The sequence below is a fragment of the Pinus tabuliformis genome, chromosome Q, assembly GCF_031772625.1.
Source record: "Pinus tabuliformis cultivar Carrire ecotype Pingquan chromosome Q, CPIR1, whole genome shotgun sequence".
Classification (NCBI taxonomy): Eukaryota; Viridiplantae; Streptophyta; class Pinopsida; order Pinales; family Pinaceae; genus Pinus; species Pinus tabuliformis.
Genome location: NC_142296.1, coordinates 102,794,783 through 102,814,974, shown reverse-complemented (window position 1 = coordinate 102,814,974; position 20,192 = coordinate 102,794,783). Strand labels below are relative to the sequence as shown.

The window sequence follows — 20,192 nt, the reverse complement described above, 5'->3', positions numbered from 1 at the left end:
GGTATCTTTGGGCTGGAAAACATGAAAAGCGCACATTTGCCTGGGTAGGATGGAACTCGATAGCCCTCCCAAAGAAATGGGGTGGGTGGGGGCTAAAGGACCTACCCACCTTCGCATGTGCTCTGGCGGCAAAGATGGGATGGGCCCTGATGACTACTCATAGCCTATGGACTTCTATTGTATATCACAAATATATTTGGCCTCAAAACACTATGGATTGGCTCAGACAGCCCAACTGGAACAAAGTTGGAATCTCATCTATCTGGAAGGCTCTGCTCCATGCCCTTCCACTCATCCGGGATAACATAGTTTGGAGAATCAAAAGTGGAGACAGGGCTCGTATTGGACTTGACCCCTGGAGCGGATGTGGTGGTCGACACCTACTCCCACAGGATTTGGTGGACTACCTATTTTCTCAGGGCACTAAGACTATTGCGCAGATAGCAGACCAGAATCGATCAGACATATTTCACCAGGCCTGGCAGTCAGCAATTCAATTAAATATTCCCCTGCGATGGCACACAATCTGGCAAGATTACTGTGCGGCATTGACGGAATCTCACATTAGGATTACTGAGGGCCCAGACGAACTGATCTGGTATCAGGCGGACAGCGGACTGTACTCCCCAAAGGAGGGTTACTTGCATCTTATCATTCATAAGAAGCCGGAGGTACTTGACAAATGGTGGCATCATATATGGAAACTCTCGGCCTCCCCTCGCTCAAAATTATTTACATGGTGTGTCCTCCGGAACAGGGTTCCTACTGGTGACTTTCTCATGCGTCGATCTCATTATGGTCCGACCAGATGCGCACTTTGCAAGGCTGAGTCCGAATCTACTGTGCATCTATTTCTAAAATGCAATTCTGTACAGCAGGTTTGGAGCAATATAAAACCATTCATCAATTATACCGGAGAATGGAATGGGCCCGATGCTATCAGTGCTTGGACAGACTGGGGTAATCAGCACAAGGGAAAGAAAGAAGCTAATCTCCCAATAGTTGTTAACTGGATCATATGGAAAGTGAGGAATCGTGTGATCTTTGATGATAAACCACCTGTCTGGCCGCTCATTGAAGCCAGCATCATTTCTGCTTTCAGAGAACTGCCTGAGCCGCCTCCCCCAAAGACTCGTCGACCAAATCCCCCTCCCATCATTGATCAGAGTACTCCCTGGGCGTATTTCGATGGTGCTACAAATGCCCAAAGCTGTGGGGGTGGTTTCATTCTGCACATTTCCACGAATCTTTCATATCATATCAAAGCGGGTCTGGGGGCAGGCACCAACAATTTCACGGAGCTAATCACTTTACGCCATCTCCTTCACTTTGCTATTAGTCATCAGTGCTCTAGTATTAACATATTTGGAGACTCACAGATTATCATAAACTGGTTCAATGAGATCTCAATATGCCACTTGCACACACTCAGAGTCATATTTGATGAAGTTCGGCAACTCAAAGAGGTTTTTAACCATATCTCTGTTGCTCACATTTACAGGGAGCATAATATGGCAGCTGACAAGCTGTCAAAGGAGGCCGCGCTGATGGAACGTGGAACATGGGAGATCACAAAATTTTTGGATCAGCAAGAACAGAAATTTTATCATAGGCCATATATAGACCCGGGTTATCCTACAGCGGGTCCACCACACTCCTAATATTTTTGACTCGGCAGCAACATTACAGAACACAGCTTTATGCATAAGTTTACTCTTTCTTTGAACAGACTGAAGGTTGCTGACAAGCAACAAAACATTTGATAGATAAACAGAGCTCAAAATGTTTTATATCAGACAGGAATATATGTAATTTTTGTATCTTTGTACAGATCCACAGCGATCATGGCATATGCTATAGCATCTACATATGTAATCTTTTCATATATTAATGAAAACTTTACGGATTTTTCCAGTGGAAAAAATTAAAATTTTATTTGTAATATTTTATGGAGAATGTTTATGGTTGAGTATTCTTATTAAATAGTAATTGTGATTGTAAAGTATTAATGTTGGTAAGTTTAATGATTAGTTATATACAATTTTGATTGAAAATTTGATTATAATGTTCATGATTGGCCATATACAATTTGATTTCTTTTAGTATACACGTTATTAAATTTTTAGTTATGTTTATAATTTTGATTTGTTGGTTAAATGAAAAATTGTAAAAATGATTGATAAATTTTAAGTAAAATGCTTTATGGTTATTAATGTATAAATTTTGTTAATTTTATCAAATAATTGAGAATAATGCAAATGGTAGAAATAGATGGATGAAAATTCGATTATAATGTCATGTTTATAATTTGATTATTATAAAAGAATAGAAGATTGTTAAAAATGATTGATTTTGGATAGTTATAATTTCAAATATTATGAATAGAGAATAGAAATAATCATAATTTCATTAATATTCATAGTTTTAATGATTGTTTTCAAACTTGTAAAAATGATAAAATGGAATTTTAATTACAATGAATATTATAGTTATGATAGATGAAATTTTCACTATAATATTTTATGATGATTATTTTTAATGATTTTGATATTCCTAGGAGAATACAATGCCTAAAATTTTATTAATGTATATATTTCTTATACTTATCAAATAAAGGAAGAATATGATTGTAAATATTTTTGTGGAATTTGATTATAATTTTTAACACTTGCAAATGTTTATAGTTTTGATTATTCTATTGAAAAATTATCATAATTATTATTTTATTAATGCTTGCAACTTTTATTAATTTTACTAGACAATAATCATTATTATAGCTTAATTAATGTTTATAGCTTTCATTGTTCTTACATGAAAATAACCATGATTATGTTTTCAATTTATGTTTAAATGCAATAATTAACTTTCTTTAATACTATTTTGAGTGAATGCAACCTAGTACATGGGTTGACTTTCACAATTGGGGTTGGTTCAACTAAATATGCACATGAGACCTTGGCCTAACAGCAAATTGATCAAATCATTAAAATGATGTCATCCATCGTTGCCAACTCCAAAGTGATCAAATCATTAAAATGATGTCATCCATCGTTGTCAACTCCTATGGTCTATGATATCACGACTAATTTTCATTATTTGGATTGTGTTTGGGGGCAATAATTAGTTTTTAATCTATGTGCTTTAAAGTGATCAAATCATTAAAATGATGTCATCCATTGTTGTCAACTGCTATGGTCTATGATATCACGACTAATTTTCATTATTTGGATTGTGTTTGGGGCAATAATTAGTTTTTAATCTATCCGCCTTTGTACGTTGTGTCTAGTATGCATTATGTCATCTCTATACCTAGTTGTGCCTTTAAATAAGATGATCATATTTAATACTTGCACTTGATGGAGATTTGACTTACATTGTGATTTGAATTGTTGTGCTAAAATTCAATTCATTATAATATGCATTGTATACGTGAGAGTTTTTGATGTAGGTGCATCTAACTTAGGGTTAACTATTTACTAAGGGAGTTAGTTTACAAAGTTTGGATTTAATTAGAGTATTTTGGAAGATTTGAGAGGTTTGAGGGTTAGTTAGCTCTTATCTAGGGATAAGGAATTAGATGAGAGGTTTTATGGATTATGAGAGATATTGTGGGAGTTAGTTTAGGGATGTAGAGCCTACCTTGGGTTCAATCCACTTGTATAAATATCTCATATCGAATACTTGCACCTAATGGAGATTTGAATTACATCGTGATTTGAATTGTTGTGTTAAAATTCAATTCATTATAACATGCTTTCATACGAGGGTTTTTGATGTAGGTGCATCTAACTTGGGGTTGACTATTTTCTAAGGGAGTTAGTTTACAAAGTTAGGATTTAATTAGAGTATTTTGGAAGATTTGAGAGGTTTGAGGGTTAGTTAGCTCTTATCTAGGGATAAGGAATTAGGTGAGAGGTTTTATGGATTATGAGAGATATTGTGGGAGTTAGTTTAGGGATGTAGAACCTATCTTGGGTTTAGATCCACTTGTATAAATATCTCATATCGAATACTTGCACGTAATGGACATTTGAATTACATTGTGATTTGAATTGTTGTGTTAAAATTCAATTCATTATAATATGTGTTCATACGAGGGTTTTTGATGTAGGTGCATCTAACTTAGGGTTGACTATTTACTAAGGGAGTTAGTTTACAAAGTTAGGATTTAATTAAAGTATTTTGGAAGATTTGAGAGGTTTGAGGGTTAGTTAGCTCTTATCTAGGGATAAGGAATTATGTGAGAGGTTCAATGGATTATGAGAGATATTGTGGGAGTTAGTTTAGGGATGTGAACCTACCTAGTATTTTGGAAGATTTGAGAGGTTTGAGGGTTAGTTAGCTCTTATCTAGGGATAATGAATTATGTGAGAGGTTTTATGGATTATGAGAGACATTGTGGGAGTTAGTTTAGGGATGTAGAACCTACCTTGGGTTCACATCCACTTGTATAAATATCTCATATCGAATACTTGCACGTAATGGAGATTTGAATTACATTGTGATTTGAATTGTTGTGTTAAAATTCAATTCATTATAATATAATATGCGTTCATACGAGGGTTTTTGATGTAGGTGCATCTATGATGCAGGAGCATCCGAGTGAAAAGGCGACAGCTGGGAAATGTTTTTATTTTATTTTATTTTGTTGGACAGAGAGGAAAACACTTTGAGTTTCTGTTTCATTTTGTTTCATTTAAAATTAAGGCTGACTCAACCATTGTTAGTTTTTAAAATTAGGCAAGCAGATCAAGATAGGATTAGTTAGGGACTTGTTTGAAGAAATTGTTAAACAACTGAAAAGTAATTGAGGAACAGTTCCTCAACTGTAAAGAAACTGCTAATAATGCATTGAAAAGGAAAAACTAGAGAGGATGGAGGGGCTGCCATCCAGAGAGGAGAGAGAGCCCAGAAGTTGTAATTTACAATTATTTGAATCTCTATAGAAGCAAACAATTCAAAAATCTGTCATTAAGGAAGTAGATTAATTTTTATTATATTCCCTGTGCATAGATGTTTCAGGTATCAAAATGAAAGCAAGACAGTGAAACAATTTATTAAAAGATCCGAACAAGCATCGACAAGAATTTTGTATCAGGAAGCATTTCAAAACCGAGAACCAAACAGAGGTACACCAGCATATATTTTTCTTTTTTTTTTCCTCAACAAAAAAACCAGGTACTATTATATTCAACACTTTAAGCATTTCCTGTACATTTCATTTTCATTTTTCATTCAACAAAGTTTACTGTACAAAATCTATAACCTAGAAAGTGTGGAGCTAGAGCGTTAGAATCTCAAAAACGAAGGGTGAAATTGAAATTGGAACGAGAAGATTACCTTAGAGCAAGTTCGTCGAGCCGTCCCGTGCAGCAGCTAAGTAGGAACTTGTGTTTGCAGAGTCGGACCATCACCAGACCTAACATCAAACATACAAATCACCATAAACAGAGCAGAAACGAAGCTTGAGCCAAATGAAAGAAACAAATAGGCTTGCGGGTGGAAAATGACCTAAAACCCTCCAAAAACTAGAGCAGTGAGTCACCACAGAGAGCGAGCAGAGGCACAGCACCAACAAACCACAGAGAACCAGCGAAGCACAACAAACCACCATACGGGACAATCAAAGCACGATACTTACCAACCATTGCAAGAAATAGGTGAAAGCACCAAGCACCCACAGAGCCAAATCATAGCAAAGAAGAAATGAACTCCAAACACCCTCGGTGAAAGTGATAAGCCATGGTTGCAAGCTCGAGGCCAGTACGTAGGGCGGACAACATACAATAAACCACATTAAAGTCATATACCAAAACCTTGCCACTAAATTTAATTCGAAACCAAAAGAATTAAACGGTCACAGCTACGTGTCCCTCCTCGGGATCGCCACCAATTTTTGGTATCAGAGCAGGTTGTTCCTTTCTCCCAGCCAAGATGGAGGTAGGAAGAAGGGATGGAGGAAGAGCCATCAGAAGAGTAGAAAATGAAGGGTTACGAGAAGAAATTAGGGATTTAATTGCACGTTTGGCAACAGTGGAAGCAGGAAGGCGTAGAGATCCAGAAGCTGGGGATGATAGTGAGGAGGAAAACATAGCCATGACGGATGGGTCAGATGACGAAGGACCAAAAATTAAATTATTGAGGTCAGTTTTGTTGGCTAGCAGCAATCCAAGACCAGAGCTCTCTAATTATGATGGCAGTTTGTCCACAGAGGCATTGTTAGACTGGATAAGTGAACTAGATAAATATTTTGAGTATGAAGAAATCAGCGAAGATAAAGAGGATCAGGTTCGCTGTCACCAAATTGAAGGGACATGCAGCACTATGGTGGGGCAGTGTACAGGCAGAAAGGAGGAGATTGAACAAACCATTGATTAAAATATGGGACAGGATGGTAGCTAGAATGAAGAGCAAGTTTCTGCCTAAAGATTATCAAATTGCCCTTTATAGAAAAGTACAGAACCTGAGGCAGAGAATGATGACCGTAAAGGAATATACTGAAGAATTTTATAAAGTTAACCTGAGAGCTGGTTATGTTGAAGATACCTTTGAGAAAACAACGAGGTTTGTAAATGGTCTACGGATGGAGATCCTAGACGAAATTAGTATTCTTTCCCCTAAGACCATAGAGGAAGCTTATCAGAGTGCTTTGAAGGCGAAGGAAAAGATTGCTGGGAAACAGAATGCCAGAAGAGGACGTGGTTTTGGTAGAGGTCGGGGCCAGACCTTTGGCAGAGGCAAGACTGCCAACAACAATGAAGAGGGCAGTAGTTCGAAGACTTCGGGACAGACTGAAAGGGAAGGTAACACCAGAGGAGGAAGGTCATACCAGCAAGGAAGAGGTAATGGCAGAGGCAGAGGAAATGCCTATCATTGTTACAAGTGTCACAAGTGGGGACACAGGTCCTTTGAATGTCTTGAAAATGAAAAAACTGGGCAGAGGGGAGAATATGTCGCTCAACCCGATGAGGCAGAGGCACCACCACAGGAGGTGGAAAATATGCCAGAAACCGGGGAAGCCTTGGTGTTGAACAAGGTATTATTAAAACCAGCTAAGGAAGTAGATGATCAGACACAGAGGAAAGCATTGTTCCGGATTGTGTGCAATTCGCATGGGAAATGCTGCAAATTAATCATAGATAGTGGAAGTACTGATAATTTGGTAGCTACTGAAATGGTGGGGAAATTGGGTTTGAAAAAGTTGAAGCACCCAACTCCATATAGGGTGTCTTGGTTGCAGAAAGGTCACAAACTGCTGGTCAATGAGCAGTGTGAAGTAGAGTTTCATATTGGCAAGTACAAGGACAAGGTGACTTGCGATATCAAGTCTATGGACCTGTGCCATATTCTGCTGGGCAGACCATGGCCATATGATAGGAAGGTCGTCCATGATGGAGAAAAAAATTGTTACAAGTTTTTTAAAGATGGGATAAAGCATACGCTAGTGCCCATGAAGGAAGAGGATGCTGTAGAAACCAGTGGGACAAAAGCATTACTGTTAGGCAGAAAAGAGTTTCTGCGACAGATGAAGGATGATGAGGTGAAGTATGCAGTTGTCCAAAGGCCAAAACCAGTGTTGATCCATACTGAAGTCACTGACTTACCTAAAGAAATACAGGACATGCTGCAGGAATTTAGTGATATTGTGGTAGACGATCTACCAGACAAATTACCACCGAAGCAGAGCATTAGTCACCATATTGATTTTATTCCAGGAGCCAGTTTGCCAAACAAGGTTTCCTACCGGATGAGTCCGAAGGATAATGAAGAAATCCGGAATCAGGTGCAGGAGTTGTTGGATAAAGGACTGATTCGGGAGAGTTTAAACCCTTGTGCAGTTCCGACTGTTTTAGCTCCCAAGAAAGGAGGTGAGTGGCGAATGTGCACTAATTCCCAGGCCATTAAAAAGATCACTATCAGGTACAGGTTCCCTTTACCTCGGATGGATGATATGATGGATTGTTTGAGTGGAGCAGCGTACTTTTCAAAGATAGACCTGAAAAGCGGCTACCACCAAATCAGAATTTGAGAAGGTGACGAGTGGAAGACAGCTTTCAAGACTAATGAAGGCTTGTACGAATGGCTGGTTATGCCATTTGGATTGAGAAATGCCCCTAGCACGTTCATGCGATTGATGAACAAGATGCTAAAGGAATTCATTGGTAAATTTGTGATTGTATATCTGGATGATATACTTATATTCAGCAAGACGAAGGAAGAGCATTTTCGACATGTGAGGTATGTATTGGAAAAATTGCAGCAAAATAAATTACTAATAAATTTGAAGAAATGTTCTTTTTTCAAGAAAGAGTTAATTTATTTGAGATTTTTGATTTCCGAGAATGAACTAAAAATGGATCCAGAAAAGGTTGCAGCCATAGTTAGTTGGCCGTCTCCTAAAAGTTTGTTTGAGGTACGGAGTTTTCATGGATTGGCGAGTTTTTATCAGAAATTTATTAAAAATTTCAGTGGGATTTGTGCACCCATGGTGGACACCATTAAGAAGGAAAATCAACCTTTCCATTGGACAGAAATGGCAGAGAAGAGTTTTCAGCTGCTCAAAAGGAAAATTACTAAAAAACCGATTTTGAGATTACCAGACTTTAACAAACTTTTTCAAGTTCGTTGTGATGCCAGTGGGACAACCATTGGTGCAGTACTCAGCCAAGAGGACAAGCCAGTAGCCTATTTCAGTGAGAAACTAAATGAAAGTAGGCAAAAGTACACGTCTTATGACAAGGAATTTTATGCAGTGGTTCAAGCGCTAAAGCATTGGAGACATTATCTGTTGGCCAATGAATTTGTCTTATTTTCAGACAATTCTGCATTGCAGTATATTATGCAGCAGCATAAGCTGAACCATAAACATGCGAAGTGGGTGGAGTACCTGCAGAGTTTTACGTTTGTGTTGAAACACATCAGCGGTCAAGCCAACAAAGTGGCAGATGTGTTAAGCAGGAGGAATTTGATCCTACAGGAAAGTACGATACAAGTATTAGGATTTGAACATCTTAAGGACTTGTATGAGGCAGATGCAGATTTTAAGGAAGCTTATGAAGCTTGCCAAAATCCATTGTTGAGAGATAACAACTCATGGCTAGACTATAATATGCAGGAAGGGTTGCTATTCAAAGGAGGGCAGTTGTGTATTCCTGAATGTTCTATGAGAGAGAACTTAATCCAGGAAAATCATAATGGAGGTTTATTCGGGCATTTTGGCATAGACAAGACCTTGGATCAGTTGAGCCACTTTTATTTTTTTTTAACATGATCGGGTACTTATATATTATAAAACTGCTTGGAGCCAAGTCTTGTTACGTAAGTGGGTGGAAATAGATAAGGAGAAGTCCAAAATGGGTTCGCAGACCCTGACTTCTTATAGGAAAACTTGAGTAGTACAGATTGGAAAAGAAAACGGCTGTATAGCCTTACAAACAGACCTGCGAGAAGACAAAATTTGCTAGTCATTAGTCAGATTGCTAAAGCTAATTGAGAGAGTCATCAATCTGGGGTTCTTTCTTAACGCTTGCTCTGGTTGAAGTCTCAGCTTGCATACTCTGAGTGATAAATTTGATGTGGGCGATTGCCTCCTCCATGTGGTTACATTTTTCCTTTAGGCTTTCTATCTTTGCTTTTTGTTTTTCCAGTTTCTTTCTCTTTGATCTGCTATCTGCCTAAAAGTCCTCTTTGAGCTCATTGAAATGTTTGACAAACCTTGCTATCATAAAGCAATGGGCTTTACACAGCGAGCAGTTGTTGTTTGCAATCACTCTGTCCAGAGGATTCTCGGGTTGCTCTCGATTTTCCGGAGCCTCAGCATGCACTCTGTTTTCCGGGATCTCAGCCATTTCTAGGGAGCTGTTGGGGAAGGGGATGCAGTGCGGGAACAGGGAGAAGGGACTGGGGTAGAAAAGAAGGAAAGGGAGACCTGAAGAAAAAGGGGGAAATGCCAAGAAGAGGGAGCAGATCAGGGGAGAAACCACACATAAAATGAAAGACCAGGCACAGAGATTTACCAAACTATCGTCGAGGAGAAGAGCAACCGAGCTGAAGGCGGTCTTCCGAGCTTGGAGATTGCTAACGCCCCTGGGAGCTTTAGAGAACGATCTCACAACAGTGTTGAACGGATGGCGGCCTCTCTTGATGCAGAACTTCTTGAGTTGATTGCCAAATATAGGACCTTTACTCTCCTGCGAGTATAGGGACGGGTTTCTGATGTGCTCGTAGAGAGAAGGGTTAATGGATATATAAAGCGGAATGGGAGGGTGAGCGAGCCGTGAGTACGACATGAACTCAATGGTCTGGCTAGGATTAGCATCAGACTTAAAATCTTTGCAGCAGTCTATGGAGATTTTGAAAAGACTCCTACTTAAATTCTGCGTGAGAGAGCCACGAGAAAACTAGGAGATCGAGATCCTGTGATCGGTCCAGAAATAATGAGTGGTGAACATGGAGAAGGGGGGATCGTAGTTCAAGGTGTGACAGGCTGCGTGCGACTTGACTGAGTTTGGCCAGAGATCACAAGAGGAAGGGTGGGGAATGATTAGACAGAAGGTCGGGTATATGCTGGTATGACTGGTCAGAGAGTTTGACAGGCAGCTAAGCCGACTACGGGATTGGTTTTTCATATATGGAGTCATTTTCCTTAACTTGGTCGATCTGTCTGTTGGATGCCTTAGAGGCATAGTGATTCGCTTCTGTGTTGTTGTCTCTTAGGACATGTTTGAAGGTCGTGTCCCCCATTTCTTTGATGTTATCCTCAATCCTGTGCTTTACATTATTAAGGGCCTCTTTTTTAAATTTTGTCCCCGACACCATAGTTGCAATGACGATGGCCGAGTCTCCCACTATAATTGGATTCCTAATTCTCAGCCGGTTCAGAATGATGGTGCCTAAGTAGAGGCTGTAAGCTTCTGCCAAATTGTTGGACATTTGGCCCAATCCCCATTCGTAGCTTACAAGAGTTTTGCCTTGGCTGTCCTTTATGATACCCCCTGCTCGAGCTTCCCCCGGGTTATTTTTGGAGGCCCCGTCGAAATGCAAAGTAGGGCGATTCTAGTCTAGGATCCATTGACTTACTTCTTCCTTTGTGCCTCTGAGCTTCCAGTGTATTCTTCTCGTGCATGCTTTGGGGTGAGCTAGATGTTTGTTGCTGTAGTTGATGCAGAATTTGTTGTACCATTCCATCTCTTCTTTGTGCCAGCTTGATTGGTCTGGAGGAGCGACCAAGTTTGCACTTATTGTTTCAGATATGAGCGCTGTTGTTTTTGCCAGAATGCGGGCAGGATTGGGCTTCTTGTCATTGAAAATACAGTTATTCCTAGCTAACCAGATTTGCCAACTAAGGGTAGCTGGGATGCATTTCCACAGACGGATGATATTGTTTTTACCTTTCTTAGGAAAAGGATAACATTTTACCCAGTTTTTTTGAAGGGAGGATAGCTGATCAAAAGTCTCTTCAATTTCCATTGGTCTAGCAATCTGAGTCCAACAACTTTGAGCGAGGGGGCAGTGGAAGAATAGATGGTGGCTACTCTCCTCCTCAGCGCGACAGAAGCAACATATTGATGGCCCCAAGATCCCTCTTTTCCTTAGATTTTCAGCTGTAAGCACCTTTCCTTTGAGGAGAGTCCAATTGAAATGTTTGACCTTTGGTATGCATTCTGATTTCCATACAGTTGTGAAGAGGTTCCATTTGGCTGTTGAAGTGGATGCCTGGAGAAATTTGTAACCATCTTTGACAGTGAATTTCCCACCGCTTGGGTCCCATATATACCTATCTTCAGCCCCTCTGTTGGTGGGTGCAGCGCCTGTGAGGGAGACCTTAAGATTGAGCCATAGATCTCTGAGTTCATTGGGAATTTGAAGGTCCTTCCAACCTTGCCAGGTGTTTTGATCCCATATTGAAATATCTTACAAGGAGGTTAAATTTTTAGCTTCCATCCAAATGTGCAGAGGCCTGAGATTTTGGAGGTGGTTTCTTGGTCTGGCGCCCATGATTCTATCAGTGCAGATATTGACCTCCTTGCCGCTTCTAGGTACTTTGGAAATGTTCTCTCTGAACTGTGGAAGGACTTTTTTAATGAGCTTCCAAACAGGGGTGCAAGATCTTTCAGCTATTGTTTCGGAAAGTAGATTAGAATTTGGTCCATTCAGGTATTTCCTTTTCAAAACCTCCACCCATAGCCCGGTTGGAGAGGCTCGGAATTTTAATGGCTAGCCCACCTTTGTCATAGGGAAGGATGACTTGATCCCATTTGACAAGGCTAAATTTCTTAGATTCTTGCTTTCCCCCCTACCAGAGGAAACTTCTCATTAATAGTTCCATGTGCTTATGTGTACTAGCGGGAGCCAAAGTGACCGCATATTGGTAGATGGGGAGAGTAGAGAGGATAGCCTTTATAAGGGTCGTTCTACCAGCTAGATTTAGCCAAGAAACTCCCCAACTTTGAAGGAGACTCTCATCTTTTCTATGTGTTTGGCCCAGATCTCAGCCTTGACTGTTTCTTTGGCTAAAGGCAGACCTAGATAAGAGAAGTAACTCCAATTCCTTTGCACTGGAATGTCCAGTATCAAAGAGATTCTTTGCCTGATTTGGTCAGAGACATTCCAGGTGTAGATCTTGCATTTTTTGTTATTCAGCATCCCTCCAGAGGCAGCTAGGAAGGCATCCAAGACTTTCTTGAATCTTTTTGCCATTAGGCTTGAGGCTCCCCCAATGAGAAGGGTATCATCCGCAAAGAGCGAATGATTAATCTCTTTAGTCCCTCTTTCTATACCAATTCCAGTGATCTCTTTTTGCTTGCGGAGTTTTTCTAAGTGAATACTCAGAGTTTCCGCCATAATGATGTATAAGAAGGGAGAGAGAGGGCAGCCTTGCCTCAATCCCCTGGTGCTTCTAAAATACCTACTTGGGCGGCCATTAATCAGAGGAGCAGTCCAAGGATTGGAGATGCATCCTGAGATGATGCTTATAAAATTTTTTGAAACCCCGAAATTTTTGAGAACTGCTGTTAGGAAGTGGTGGTCGACTCTATCGAAAGCGTTTGCCATGTCTAGTTTGATTATCATGCCTCGTTCCTTCCTGCTGATGCTGTTGTGGATTGCCTCTTGAATAAGAATGACATTATCTGTGATTTTCCTGTGGGGAACAAATCCCCCTTGGTTCTCTGAGATTAAATGAGGAAGGAGCTTTTTGAGCCTATTGGCAAGAATTTTGGTGACAATCTTGTAGGAGACATTACAGAGGGAAATTGGCTAGAAGCGGTCAAAAGAACGAGGGTTAACGTCCTTAGGGATGAGAGCAAGGTGTGAGGATTTTGTGTTTTCTCCCATCTTGTGATTTTTAAAAACATTTTTGACCATCTGCACAAATTCTTTTTTGATTGTGTCCCAATGGTTTCGGTAAAAGGCCACCGTAAATCCATCAGGGCTCGGGGCCTTGTCCTGTTGCATATTAAAAGTTGTCGATCTGATTTCCTCTTCTGTGACCTCCTGATCCAGATCTTTGTTTTGAGAGTCTGAGATTTTACCCTCTACTGCGCTGAGAAAATCAGAGCTGCCCGACTTCTGAGGGACTGCTGTTAGAAGAGATTTAAAGTGATTGAAAGCCGCCTCTTTAATTTCATCTTGGTCGTTGTACTCTTTCCCTTCTGCCTCTATTTTATCTATCTGATTTCCGGCGCGCCTGAGCTTTATGTTGTTGTGGAAGAAAGAGGTATTTTTGTCTCCAACCCTCAGCCATAGGCACCTCGATTTCTGCCTTTGTTCCTCTTCCTCAGCTCTATTTTGTCTATATAGCTCCCTGTACATTTCATTTTCATGGATTATATCTTCATTTGTGGGTTGGCTGTTCTCCTTTTCTTTGTTCCACTGCTCCATCTGCGTATACAGATCCGCTTTTTTCCTCTTCTCCGTTGCTGCGTTTTCCTTGGCCCATTGTTTAATGACTGCTCTTAGGGATTTTAATTTGGTTTCCCAGATGTAGTGAGGCGATCCCAAAACTTCCTTTGCCCACTGTTTTTGAACGAGGGAGCGGAAGTCTTCTTTATAATCCCAGATTTTATTGTATTTGAAGGGGAGGGGCCCCAAGTTTCTCCCTTTTTCCATATTCATCACCACAGGTTTGTGATCAGAGGCCGAAGCTTGAATGATTTTACTCTTGATGGAAGAGAAGCTTGCTGCGATTCTTTCCTGCACGAGAAATCTGTCTAACCTCTCTTTGATATTGTGGCAGCCTGTTCTTTTGTTACTCCATGTATATTTCCCGTTGAAGGGAGGTATGTCAATGAGATTATGAGTCTGGATTATAGCCTCCAGCGCCTCTCTTGAAGGATCCGAATGAAAGTTTCCTCCAAGCTTTTCATCCACATTTCTTATGAGATTCAAGTCTCCTCCCAGAATTATGCTCCTGTCGTGGGAGGACTGTAAATCTAAGGATAATGAGTCCCAGCATGTTGCTTTGTCCCGATAATGGTTTGGTGCGTAGATGTTGTATATATTGAAGACTTCTTGAGAGACTTTGTTTCTGAGTTCTGTTCTTATCCACCAATTGCAAGATTGGAGGTTGATGTGAGTCCATTTATTCTTGTTCCAGAGTGTTCCTATGCCTCCTGAGGCACCTTCTGAACCTATTGAGTAACCTTCAAAAATTTTGAATCGTTTGACTTGTTTTTGAAAATCTTGGTCTGAGATTTTGGTCTCCTGGATGAGGACGAAATCTGGCTGCTCCTGATTTATTAAGTCACGGACTGCATTTATTTTTGAGGAGGAGCCCATCCCCCTACAGTTCCAAGAGACCAGATTCATCATTTACCAGTTTTTGGATGAGTCCCGCTCCTCTCCTTTGTTTTTTCCCCGCTTCCTTTTTGCCTGTCTAGATAGGAGTCCATTGGTTGCTGTGCTCCAGTAGCCATCTCTTTTGCTGCTGCCTCGTCTCTAAGTTCCTTATTTGACTTTCTACCTGCCTTTCTTGGGGGATCTGAGGGAAGACTGGTTTCTTTCAGTTTATTTCTGGTGAGTATTCTCTCTATTGTTGGTGGAGGGGAGGGCAGAGGGATCGAGGGCGGGGAGATGACAGCTAATGAGTTGTCGCGGGGGGAAGGGGGAGGGGAAGAGGGGTCTTCAACTTCCAAGGATTCAAAGGGGTTGGAGGTGGAGGGAAAGGAGGGAGCTGAGCTAGGGGGGAGGAGGGGGAGGGGAGGGTTTCCAGGGAGGGCTTAGAGCTAGGCCCTTGATAAGAAGAAGATTTTTTCTTTTTTACTTGTTCCCAGTGGCCGTCCGGAGATTCTTCATTTTCAGTGGATTCATTTAATTTTGATTTGCTACATCTATTTGCGAAATGTCCATATTCGTGACATACCTTGCATTTGAAGGGCAGTTGCTCGTAGTCCAGCTGTTGGATGTGCGTCCATTGATCGACCTTGATCTTGATGGCTTCTGGCAGGCCTTTCCCGAGATCTACTTCTACGCAAATCCTGGCGCACGCATGCATGTTCTCCCTTGTCTCAGATCTGTCGATATATTTGCCGACTGCGTTCCCTATTGCCTTTACTGATTCGTGCCCCCAACAATGGAGCGGCAGATGTGGGAGGCAGACCCAAACCGGAACTGCATTTGGGATGTCCATTTCCGGATCGAAGTTTGGTGTCCATCTGTTCAGATAGAGGCCTCTTGAGTCCATGAAGTAGGGGCCATTTCTGAATATGAGATTCCTGCCCTCTTTTGTTTCGAAGATGAATGTGTAATAGCCCCTTCCACAAAATCTGATGGCTATTTTCCCTTGGGTCATTGCGTTCCAGTTGCGCTCCACCCATTTTTGAACTGATCTTGGAGAAGGCCAAAGGCCAGTGAACTGTCCTACGAGACCTCTTTCAGCGAGGGTGATTGCTGATTTCCTTGGCAAGGATGGAGGGAGAGAAACCTCGGGGATTTCATCCAGTTTCTTGATAAACTTAGAGACAGAGGGACGAGTTCTTGTAGAGGCATTGTCAGGGATCAGGGAAGCGAAGAGTTCTTCGTGGTTCTCTGGATCTGGAGGGGGGGGGGCGTTCCCAGCCATTCAAGACTGAGAAGCCAACTCAAAAGGGACGAGAGCAGAGAATGGGCCCCAGCGTAGGACCGGGCAGGAGGCCCGAGGGTGGAAGCGCAGCGCGCAGGAGAGAGGAAGGCAGCGACTGGCGGCAGCCCTGCCAGGCAGAGCCTGGGAAGCAGAACCAGGCAAGCGCGGGAGGAAAATTTTGAAAATCGCCTCCAGCAAGCGGTCTTGTGGCAGAATTAGGTGAGCCAATCTCTACAGGATATTGTTCAATACCATTGACATGTATTCAGTTGAGCCACTTTTATTATTGGCTGAAGATGCGTAGAGATGTATGGAGGTTTGTGACTAGATGCAAAGTGTGTCAGCTTGCAAAGGGACACAGCCAGAACACAGGGTTGTATACACCCTTACCTATTCCAAACAGACCATGGGACTCAGTTAGTTTAGACTTTGCCTTGGGTCTACCGAAGACACAACAGGGATTCGATTCCATCATGGTGGTGGTGGATCGTTTCACCAAAACGGCACATTTCATTCCATGCAGGAAAACCATTGATGCCACACATGTAGCACATTTGTTCTTCACAAAGATAGTCAGATTACATGGCTTGCCGAAGTCTATTCTTTCGGACCGAGACGTTAAGTTTACAGGCAATTTTTGGCGGACCTTATGGAAAAAATTGGACACCAAACTAAGCTTTAGCTCAGCTTATCATCTGCAGACCGATGGTCAAACCGAAGTGGTGAACCGAAGTCTGGGAAATTTATTGAGGAGTTTGGTTGGAGAAAATTCTCGACAATGGGATCGTGTGCTTGCACAAGCAGAATTTGCTTATAACGAATCGCCCAACCAAAGCACGGGCAATAGTCCTTTCTAGATCCTATACGGAATGCACCCACGTGGAGTACATGAGTTACGGGATTTGGGTCAATTGGAGTGCAGGAGTGTTGATGGTGAAAATTTCGCAAAGGCAATCAACGATCTTCATGAACATGTGAAATTAAAATTACAAGATAGCAGCCAAAGATACAAGCAGAAAGCAGATTTGAAAAGGCAGGAGGTATAATTCAACGTAGGAGACCTGGTATTAGCACACCTACGCAAGGAGAGGTTTGCTAAAGGCGAATACAAGAAGTTGAAATGGAAAAAAATTGGGCCTTGTAGGATTCTTCGGAAATTTTCTGCAAATGCCTATGAATTGCAGCTACCGCCAGGTATTGGAATTTCACCCATTTTCAATGTGGCAGATCTGTACCCTTACATTGCGGTAAATGAAGAAGACAGTTTGGAAAGACGAACACGGGACACCTAGAATGAGAATGATTCGTGGATTAAACAAATGCCCCCAGCGAAGCCTCTAGAGATTGAACAGATCCTAGACACCCAGGGCCAGACGGACTCGAAGGAAAGAATATTTGCAGTACCTAGTCAAGTGGAAGGGTCATCCTATTGAAGATAGTTCTTGGTTAGATGCTGGCCAGATTCAAAGCATCGGGTACTCTATTGAAGAGCTCATGGACAGGAGCCATGAGTTTAATTTACCCCGGGAGCCTGATGCAGGAGCATCCGAGTGAAAAGGCGATAGCTGGGAAATGTTTTTATTTTATTTTATTTTGCTGGACAGAGAGGAAAACACTTTGAGTTTCTGTTTCATTTTGTTTCATTTAAAATTAAGGTTGACTCAGCCATTGTTAGTTTTTAAAATTAGGCAAGCAGATCAAGATAGGATTAGTTAGGGACTTGTTTGAAGAAACTGTTAAACAACTAAAAAGTAACTGAGGAACAATTCCTCAACTATAAAGAAACTGCTAATAATGCATTGAAAAGGAAAAACCAAAGAGGATGGAGGGGCTGCCATCCAGAGAGGAGAGAGAGCCCAAAAGTTGTAATTTACAATTATTTGAATCTCTATAGAAGCAATCAATTCAAAAAAATTTCATTAAGGAAGTAGATTAATTTTTATTATATTCCCTGTGCATAGATGTTTCGGGTATTAAAATGAAAGCAAGACAGTGAAACAATTTATCAAAGGATCCGAACAAGCATCGACAAGAATTTTGTAACAGGAAGCATTTCAAAACTGAGAACCAAACAGAGGTACACCAACATATATTTTTCTTTTTTTTTCCTCAACAAAAAAACCAGGTACTATTATATTCAACACTTTACATTTCCTAGACATTTCATTTTCATTTTTCATTCAACAAAGTTCACTGTACAAAATCTATAACCTAGAAATCGTGGAGGGTTCCAAACCCATGCAAACCAAAAACATTACAGTGCACAGGCTAGACCCTAATCAAACAGCGAGGGCATGAACACCTCGGAGACCACATACATACATGAAGGAACCAAAACCCCAAGGGTATAACCAATTACAGACAGAGCAAGCAACAAAGCAATTACAGACAGAACAAGCAACAAAGCAAGCAAGAAACTGCTACAGCCACGGAAAGACCCTACCCGGGTTTTCCCAAAGCCCACAAACAGTTCCAAGGATGATTCCGTGGAGCAGCGTTCCCCTGGAAGGGCTTGCACACCACCACAGAGCATGGCAGCGGTTAGTTAGGGCCACGATACCAAAACAACAGTGAATAGCAAACCGAAAGAGGAGCGAGGGTTTTACCTGGAGGAGGATCGATTCCGTGACGGAGGACGAGAGCTGAGACCCGCAACAGAGGGTTTCTACCAACAGAAGTGCCATGAACGCGTTCTGCCTACTCACTAAGGAGCTAGAGCGTTAGAACCTTAAAAACGAAGGGTGAAATTGAAATTGGAACGAGAAGATTACCTGAGAGCGAGTTCATCGAGCTGTCCCGTGCAGCAGCTAGGCAGGAACCTGTGTTTGCAAGTCGGACCATCACCAAACCCAACATCAAACATACAAATCACCATAAACAGAGCAGAAACGAAGCTTGAGCCAAATGACAGAGACAAATAGACTTGCGGGTGGAAAATGACCTGAAACCCTCCAAAAACCAGAGCAGTGAATCACCATAGAGAGCGAGCAGAGGCACAACACCAACAAACCACAAAGAACCAACAAAGTACAACAAACCACCATACAGGACAAGCAAATCACGATACTTACCAACCATCGCAAGAACCAGGCAAGAGCACTGAGCACCCATAGAGCCAAACCATAGCAAAGAATAAATGAATTCCAAACACCCTCGGCGAAAGTGATAACCCATGGTTGCAAGCCCGAGGCCAGTACAGAGGGCGGACAACATACAATAAACCACATTAAAGTCATATACCAAAACCCTGCCAGTATATTTAATTCGAAACCGAAAGAATTAAACGGTCATAGCTACGTGTCCCTCCTCGGGATCGCCACCAATCTAACTCAGGGTTGACTCCTTACTAAGAGAGTTAGTTTACAAAGTTAGGATTTAATTAGAGTATTTTGGAAGATTTGAGAGATTTGAGGGTTAGTTAGCTCTTATCTAGGGATAAGGAATTATGTGAGAGGTTTTATGGATTATGAGAGATATTGTGGGAGTTGGTTTAGGGATGTAGAACCTACCTTGGGTTCAGATCTACTTGTATAAATATCTCATATCGAATACTTGCACGTAATGGAGATTTGAATTACATTGTGATTTGAATTGTTGTGTTAAAATTTAATTCATTATAATATGCTTTCATACGAGGGTTTTTGATGTAGGTGCATCTAACTTAGGATTGACTCCTTACTAAGAGAGTTAGTTTACAAAGTTAGGATTTAATTAGAGTATTTTGGAAGATTTGAGAGATTTGAGGGTTAGTTAGCTCTTATCTAGGGATAAGGAATTATGTGAGAGGTTTTATGGATTATAAGAGATATTGTGGGAGTTAGTTTAGGGATGTAGAACCTACCTTGGGTTCAGATCCACTTGTATAAATATCTCATATCGAATACTTGCACGTAATGGAGATTTGAATTACATTGTGATTTGAGTTGTTGTGTTAAAATTTAATTCATTATAATATGCTTTCATACAAGGGTTTTTGATGTAGGTGCATCTAACTTAGGGTTGACTCCTTACTAAGAGAGTTAGTTTACAAAGATAGGATTTAATTAGAATATTTTGAAAGATTTGAGGGTTAGTTCGCTTTTATCTAGGGATAAGGAATTAGGTGAAAGGTTTTATGGATTATAAGAGATAT

At 41.1% G+C, this 20,192-nt stretch overlaps 1 protein-coding gene across 12 annotated transcripts in view; it reads left to right on the top strand.

Annotated features, from left to right (window-relative positions):
* The window catches only part of LOC149218439 (NAC domain-containing protein 54-like), a 272,481-nt gene that overhangs the window by 144,856 nt on the left and 107,433 nt on the right, over positions 1 to 20,192 (top strand). Inside the window, exon 6 of one of the 12 annotated variants that reach the window (XM_089384024.1) lies at positions 1,502 to 1,863. The exons of the other annotated variants lie outside the window; for them this stretch is intronic. Coding sequence (XP_089240150.1) covers positions 1,502 to 1,548 — 47 coding nt within the window. The 3' untranslated portion in view covers positions 1,549 to 1,863. Of the gene's footprint in view, positions 1 to 1,501; positions 1,864 to 20,192 lie in introns of those variants that run through there. 12 annotated transcript variants of the gene reach the window in all.